This window comes from Nematolebias whitei, chromosome 15 (genome assembly GCF_014905685.2).
Source record: "Nematolebias whitei isolate Nwh7 chromosome 15, NemWhi1, whole genome shotgun sequence".
Taxonomy (NCBI): Eukaryota; Metazoa; Chordata; class Actinopteri; order Cyprinodontiformes; family Rivulidae; genus Nematolebias; species Nematolebias whitei.
Window position 1 is genome coordinate 37,854,438 of NC_056512.1, and position 8,478 is coordinate 37,862,915.

General features: G+C 48.2%; 1 protein-coding gene across 1 annotated transcript in view; it reads right to left on the reverse strand.

Annotated features, from left to right (window-relative positions):
- The window catches only part of kpnb1 (karyopherin (importin) beta 1), an 11,805-nt gene extending 6,424 nt beyond the window's left edge, over positions 1–5,381 (reverse strand). The window contains exons 1-6 of the mRNA XM_037689170.1: positions 5,017–5,381; positions 4,281–4,339; positions 1,801–1,983; positions 1,528–1,728; positions 328–480; positions 166–225 (exon numbers count right to left, since the gene is read on the reverse strand). Coding sequence (XP_037545098.1) covers positions 166–225; positions 328–480; positions 1,528–1,728; positions 1,801–1,983; positions 4,281–4,339; positions 5,017–5,056 — 696 coding nt within the window. The 5' untranslated portion in view covers positions 5,057–5,381. The remainder of the gene's footprint in view (positions 1–165; positions 226–327; positions 481–1,527; positions 1,729–1,800; positions 1,984–4,280; positions 4,340–5,016) is intronic.
- Positions 5,382–8,478: the final 3,097 nt, after the last annotated feature.

An 8,478-nucleotide genomic window follows, 5' to 3' on the forward strand; every position in this document is an offset into this window, starting at 1 on the left:
AACACCTGAACGCACCACACAGACAACAGTTACAGAAACACCTGAACACACCACACGGACAACAGTTACAGAAACACCTGAACGCACCACGAAGCAGGTCGAGGACAGAGCAGTTAGGGGTCAAACAGGCTGGACAATCTAACGGGCGGTTCTGATGGTACTCACCCGGGTGTCGGGACACTGGGTCGCCTCACAGACCACCTGCATGATGAAGTGTCTCTCTGTCTGAAAACAAACAGGTTCTCACTGAAGCATCCCGTTTCATCTGCAAAACTAAACTGGAACCAGAATCTGGATCGAGGGCTCGGACCCAGACGGTCCTGGTACCTCCTTGTCGAAGTTGGCTTTGGTGAACTCCAGCGAGTTGAGCAGAGCGTTGGTGGCGGCCAGCTTCACATTGTTGCTGGGCTCCTCCTTCCTCATGCCTTGGATGATGGCCGTCAGGATCTGGTTGGCGTTATCCTGCAGCTGCTCTGGATCCTGCAGAGACATCAGAGACCCAGCTGACCCAACAGAAACAAGGGTACCAGTAAGACTGGAACCAAGTTTATGACCTCAGCCTAGGGCTGGACGATATGGTCAAAACTTATCACGATATATTTCTTAATTTAGGTCGATAACGATATAATTCGATATTGATAAACAATATAAAAGCCTCAGAAAAATTGTACAAATAAATTAATGTTCACCTTTTATTTGTATTTAGCCTTCAAAGAAATTTTAAATCACAGTCAAACATAAAACTCTCAACTTTGTCAATATTAATAGTTTTAACTTCAAACAACAACATAACCTAACATTTGCTGCACGGGTTTCTCTTTGGATACAGCTGGGGGTGTTTGTTTCAGGGACACGGTGGCTCAAACTTTTATTGTTTCATCTTGTGACTCAGCATATTCTATCGAGTGGGACAAGTTAAATGTGTTCCCACCGCTAGTTGGAACGATTCTTTGGCACATTTTGCAGCACACTGAAACCTGCAGTTTATATCGGATCTTAGAGAGCCGAACCACTTCTGCACCGCCGAATTAGTCTTTCCTCTTTTATCAATTATGTCATCTGCTTTCTCTTCACTTGTGAAAGCTTGTTCAGTCGCATTCTGACGGTCATGGGCACTCATTTCGAAGTGAAAACTTGACGCGCATTGGAGATTAGCCTAGCCTGCTACCACTGACTCCTGGACTCGAGCTGTGTGTGTGTGGTGTAAGTCACCATGCACTTTGTGTATTGCGCCGTGGCTTTTTCTGTTCGGGTTGAAACGGCCGCCGGTTGAACCCGAACAGAAAAAGAAATGAGTCAGTGAAACGCTGTTATCATATTGAAAATGTGCTTAAAATTCATATCATCGTTATTGAATAAAACTATATCATGATATATATCGATATCAAATTAATGTCCAGCCCTACCTCAGCGCGTCACAAACGAGTTTCAAACATATGTAAAATATATTAAATATTCTGCTTCCTGATCACACTCCATAATGAGTTGAAGCCCCGCCCCCTCACTAGAATTTGTACGTTTACTCACTATGTCCTGGCAAATGTAGCCGATGGCCTCCAGCGTGGACTCCTTCATGTGTTCGGTGCTGGACGGGTCTGTGACGTTGGCCACCAGCTGTGGGATCAGCTCGGGCCACTGGTTTACGGGGATTTCGGCACAGGCGATGCCGGCGACACACTGCGAGGCCGAGCTAGGCCGGTACGTCTCTGTGCCTAGAGTCTGTAGAACCTGTGGACACGGACGGGTAGCGTTAGCTGGAGAACCTCTGTTGGACCCAGTGTGGATTAGCGAGAGGCTTACGTAGTTCTTGATCTCGCGGCGAGCGTTGCCGTCGATGGCCAGCCATCTCTGCTGATACTGTGTCTTGACGTCCGGATCTTTGGAGGTCAAGGAGTTCTTCACCTGCAGACCCGCGGCGACCCGGGCTACTTGAGTGTTTCCCGGGTTGGCCAACACTTTGGAGAGTTCCACCAGGAACGTGGGCTGGAAAAGGAGAAGACGAGAACTCTGAAGGGTTCTGCTGGCTGTGTTTGAGTTCACCCCAAAACACCCGGTTGTGAAGCTTTGGAACGGCAAAAATAAACAACTGCAGGTAAGAAGTTTGCTGGTTTTTATTGGTAAAACAGAAGCTGTTAGCATGTAGCTGATCAGAGCCGATGCTGTTAGCATGTAGCTGATCAGAGCCGATGCTGTTAGCATGTAGCATTTAGCTGATCAAAGACATTTTTCTGAAGATGCTCAATGTGTTTGGATTTTAAAGCTGCAGCTCATCTCTGGACCTGTTTGGGTTTACAAGAACTTACAGAACCCGACCCGTTTCTGCAGAGCAGGAATGAGATCCGTCTGGTGATCAGCACTTGAACGCACTGCGAGATGTTTACAGACCGTGTGTTTTATGACACCTGGTCAGGTCTGGAAACAGGTGAGATGTTCGGTCCCTGCAGTAGTTGTTGGACCTCTCACTGCGTCTCAACATTTCACCTTTAGGTGCTGCTGTTTATTATTTATGAAAGAAATCTGCTGCAACAATAAAACCGACCCGACTACCAACTGGACAGGAAACCGAAAGGATCAGCACCTCCTGGTCTGGATCAGCAGGATCCTTAAACCCAATTCATCCCCAGTTTTAACGATGAAATGATTGATTTGTAATAACAATCAAAGCAACAGATTCTAAAGATGAAAACATCTGCAGGAGTTTGTTCACAGAACTCTGCAGGAGACGCTCCCTGCTGGCTGCAAGAGGAAACTTCCTGTTCAGCTGATTAAAAGGATAGCTCTGCCCTCTAACATTCTGACTCGTTTGTGAACTTATTTTCTTTAGAAATATAAACATATAAACACAAACACCAACTCTCCTCCAACAGACAAGAGTTTCACCAAAACACGAAGCAGATATTTGTTTGTTTGCAGCCGAACATGGAAAACAGTTGACTTTAAAACAATCCGGGTCATTTAGACAGTGTTGGTTCCGATGTGTCAAAGAACCAGAGAACATCGTGGTGAGTTTAACGAGGTTCTGATTGTTACTAACTTTTATTTGCACAATTATTTTATGTGTCTTGGACGTTTGTTGTTTAGATTTTTATTTAAATGTCCTGTTCAGTCTGGTGGAAACATTTGAAGACAAAAATCTCCAGTTTCGGGTCTCGTTTGAGACGAGCACAGAAGCTCTTCTGTTGGCGCCGACCCCAGTCCAGAACTCCTGATCCGAAGTGGGGTTCTACCGATGCGCTTTAGGGTCACTTAAAAACTCATAACCAGTGTAGGGTCCAAACTGCTACAGACAGCAGAGTTTCAACATCCTGCTTTGGTGCAGGGATGAACCTTAATGTGGGTCGGCCCGGCAAACAGAACCGAACACACGGGTTGTTTAAACCCTGACCTGGTGGCTTCAGGACAGACTTCCTGCGCTGCAACTTGAGAAGTGCAGAAGAAACTAGAAGGATGCTGAAGCAGATGTTTGACTGTGGAGCTCATACCTAGTTCTGTTTGGACCTTAACCAGGACCGGTATTACTTTTGTTAGTATGCATATACAGTTCACTAACTGAGACAACGCAATGAATTTACTTCAGTTTAATCTACTAAATCAAAGTTTATTCTGAACTATATTAAACGGTGCCATTCACTCCGGTACTTTTTCAGCTACATCATTTCTAGAATGTTGGTCAGCACTTAATGTAAACAAATGTCGGTTGCATGAAACTAGGTGGAAGTCTGATGATAGGCCGTAGCCTGTAGGTAAACAAAGATGGTGGACTCAGACAGTTGTAGAATCTGATGAACATCATGTTTATCTCCAAGGAGCTCGCTCTCAACACGAGGAACCTCTCAGGGGTGTGCGTCAACTAGTGTTTGATCAGAACTTTGTTCTGGGTGAAAGCAGGTGCACTAGAACTGTAACGGTTTGCAAATGTTACAACAAGAACTCATGGAGGAGACAGGAGTCTCTTCATGGCTGTCCAGGAGAATGTCTAGCCCGGCAGCACAGGGACGTTACCTTCGCTTGTTCTTGTGCCGTATATTAGAAATGGTGGTGGTTTCTTTGAGAGAAACTTGCATAAGGCAAACAGCATTTACTGTCCCGGACTGAAGTGTTTGGTTAAGGATAGGGTTGCAAAAGTCTCTCCGGAGACAAGTGGAGGCGCTGTGTGACCCCATCAGTCAGCTGGGCTCCTCCATGTGTTGCAGGAGGGGAGCAGAGGCTGGAGGTAGCAGGGAGGAGACAGGCTGCAGCTCAGCCGGCCTCCCCCTCCTCTCCAGCGGCCTGATACTCACCAGGTTCTCTATCGCAGCCTGCTCCAGAAACTTCTGCGCCGCCTCCAGCTCATTGCGATCTGAGGAGAGACCAGAATTAACACGGGATAAGAACCGGTCTAAACAACGCGCTGTCAATAATCCCGTGTAATAATGTGATATCAGATCCACGCAGTCACATTTCCTCCATCATGCTAACAGCCCGCCGAGGCTGCAGCATGCGTGTTAGCTGCTAACGCTAACGGCACCAGAGGAGTACCTTATAGAAACAGACGTGAACTCAACCCGGTCCAAACAGCACGAATTTTCCCACAAGATGCAGATCAGAGGCGTCCTTACTGTGAACGGACTCGTGTCCTGGCAGCGGCCCGGAATCAGACAGGAAGTGACCGACGTTCGGAACGAGAACCGCTAACAGGCTAACGGAGTGGCTCCACCGGCTATGGGCAGGGTCGGTCCCGGGTTCAGCGACCTACAGCGCCCGTATCCCCCGCCCCAGAGTCCAAAACACGCCGTTAGGATGAGACAGCGTGTTCGGGGACAATCAGGGCAGGCGACTTGGGTAACTTGGCCGTGAAACTGCGACTGAACTCCCGGTAGAGTGCGAAGTCACTCACAGTCAGGCCCGAATGTTAGCTGTTAGCATCTCCCTCCGCCCGGCCATAAACTCCCCTCAGTTCCCCGGAGCGGCTCAACACCACACCGAAAACACACCCCGGACCCGGACCGAGGTGCGCGTGTCCACCCCGGGTCTCACCTGGAGAAACAGTTTTTTCCAAAATAGTGATGAGCTCCATTTCGAGTGCCGGCTGCCGCTCGCTCCGCTCGGGTCAGGTTCAGCGCCCTCGGCGGGTTGGATTTCCTCCACGGAGCTCAGTTAGTACCGGCCGCAGGTGGAGTTCGGTCGGTGCTGCGGCGGAGGTTTCTCCCGTGCTCGCTAGGCGGGTTTCCTTCGGATGGAGCGGGAAATGTTAACGGCCGTCTCGCACGAAGAAACGTCTTCAGTTTCACCGCATCGCGAGGGAAAGGACCGCGCGCTTCTCTACTGCGGAGGGATATCACGCTCTGACGCACGCACAGCGTCAGTGCCGCCGCCTTCTCTTTTCTTCTTCGTTCAAAGGTGGTCGGAGTCCGCCATGTTGGACAACAGCGCCCCCTGCTGGTCAAGATGGGTAATACTCAGATCAAGTTCAGTCTAACGCGGTTCTTTCACACGGTTTAATAAAATGTTTATTTTAATTAAAAATGCTTAAAAAAAATTTTTTTAAAACCCACACACACCAGAACTGGCGTGTTTAGGGTTTGTTAGACATCTGAAGCTAAAAAGCAGCGTCACATTTAGCTAGGGGATCAAGAAGTGTTTTTTTTTTTTTTTTAACAGGGAGCTTTTTATCTACTGTATATTTAGAAATAAATTTGATTTAATTTCAGTTGACATGCTGGTCAGTAACTTGAATGGTTCTGTGACTCTACATAGCTTTATTTTGTAAGTTCACCTGAAAGAAAACCGCTTAGCCTCTAAAATCATACAGACTGTCTCAAATCTGACTCCAGAACTTGGTCTCCAAAGGAGTTAAGGTCCACTCAGAGACTGACAGGAGCCCAAACTTCACCATGCTCACAGCTGAGAGGAGCTTTTTGCTGCAGTGCATCCTGGGTAAACACCTGTCCTCTGCTCTGGTTCTGGTCCAGAAGTCTTGTGGTTTCTTCAGAGGAAACAATCGAAGTTGAGCTGCCATGTTTTTCAAGGATCCAAGGATTTTTTTATTGTCATACCAGCTCACATTTGCATGTTTCTGGTACAAAATTTGGACTCAGATCCCAGATTAAGAAGCCTAAAAATTAACAAATAAATTAATACAAGAATATAAATATATATAATAAATACAATTTTAAAAAGTAAGATGAAGCTGAATTAAGTGCAGCTCAAGTTCAGCAGTCTGACAGCTGCAGGGGAGAACCGTTTCTGAGCCTGGTGGTCTTGCTATGAATGCTTCTCAGCCGCCTGCTTGAGGGGAGGGGCTGGAACAGACTGTGTGCAGGATGAGTGGAGTCCTTCATGATGTGGAGCGAGGTGGTGAAAGGCTGCTCCCCACAGTCTTCTGTGCAGCCTTAACCACCCTCTGCAGAGCCGTCCTCTCAGCAGCAGTTCAGCTGCCGTGCCACATGGTGATGCAGGAGCAGAGAATGCTCTCCACCACTGCTCCTCTGAAAGTTAGGGACACTGTGTTCAGGACAGGTGAGGTATCAGCACTCCGAGAGGCGAGGAAAAGACTGACTGCAGGCATTGCAAGGGCCAAAGCCACATACTCCCAGAAAATTCAGGGTCACTTTATGAACCCTGGCGTATGTGGAAGGACATCGCATGCATTACGAACTACAACATCAGGGATGCACAATGTCCAAGGGACCCCACATTGCCAGATACACTCAGTAAGTTCTATGTTCACTTTGAGGATCCTAACACCACCCCCCAGCACTAGACTTATACCACCACCTGCTAACATGCCCCTCTGTGTGACCACAGAAGATGTGAGGAAGACCCTCCAGGGAATCAACCCCCGTAAGGCTGCAGACCCCGACAACATCCCAGGGCGGGTACTGAAAGACTGCACACACCAGCTGTCTTAGGTGATGGCAGACATCTTCAACACTTCACTGTCAATGGCATTTGTCCCCACCTGCTTTAAGTCCACCACTATTGTCCCTGACTCCAAGTGCTCCACAGTGGCAGGCCTGAATGACTACCGACCTATAGCCTTAACATCAGTAGTTATGAAGTGCTTCGAGAGGTTTGTCATGACCCACATCAAGAACTCCGTCGACGTCACTGTGGACCCACATCAGTACGCCTACAGAAGGAACTGCTCCACTGCTGATGCCCTCTCATCGGTGGTCTACACAGCCCTCACCCACCTAGAGAGCAGAAATTCTTCCATCCGTCTGCTCTGTCTGGATTTCTCCTCGGCCTTCAACACCATCATCCCACAGACCCTGGTGCAGAAGCTCTCCTTTCCTGGACTGAGTCCCACACTGGGGAACTGGATTCTGGACTTCCTGACCAACAGACCTCAGACTGTCAGGATCCACAACATCATCTCCTCCTCCATGACCCTCGAACCATCCCAGGGCTGCGTTCTGAGCCCCCTCCTGTTCACTCTGCTGACATATGACCGCTCGGCTATACACCGCAGCTGCCATATAGTGAAGTTTATGGATGACACAACAGTAGTGGGACGCATCACGAACAATGATGAGTCCAAATACAGAAAGGAGGTTGAACACCTGGTGCAGTGGTGCAGAGGCAATAATCTCTGCATCAATGTGAAGAAGACCAAGGAGATGGTGGTGGATTTTAGAAGAGACAAGGGTCCTCTTCATCCCCTACACTTCAGCAGAGCTCTCACCTCAGCATTCAACCAGGGTTTCTGATTCGAATAACAGGTTACTGTCCTGGTGGTGATGACATCATCAGTGCACTTGGAGATGAATCCAAGAACAGAGGAGGTGTATTCCTCCGGGTCCACCTCTCCCTCCTATGTAGCTGCCTCTCTGAAGACCTGCCAATCTGTGCACTGAAAATAGTCATGGAGCACAGAGTCTACATCACTGGGACACACAGTTACCGTCTTCTTTGTTGGCCTAATCCGTCTCATCAGTGGACGATATGCTAGCGCCAGCAGGATTGAGATGTGGTCAGCGAGGCCAAGATGGGAGCGAGGAAGAGCTCTGTACGCACCGTGAATGTTAGTGTACACACAGTCCAGAGTGTTGTCTCCCCACGTTGGAAAAGTGACATGCTGGGCAGAGTGTCAGTTTCACGTGGTTAAAGTTCCCCACAACCACGCAAAACACCTCCGGGTGCTTTATCTGCAGTGAGCTAATGGTGTCAGACAGCTCCTTTGATGCTTCGTTAGCATTAGCACCTGGTGGGATGTAAACAGTGGTGACGAACACTGCAGTAAACTCCTGTGGCAGATAGTACAGCCGACATTTCAGTCATAAGTTCTATCACCTCAGAGCAGTAGCTTTTTACCAGTCTACAGTTCATACACCGATCTTCTATCACGAACAAACATAGTCCTCTCCCCCCTGTTTTACCTGACTGATGGTCACGGTCCGCTCAGAATAACTGAAGACTGTTGATATGGAAAGATGAATCAGACATGTTGTTAAGCCAGGTTTCTGTTAGGCAAAGAACAGCACAGTTCTTCATCTC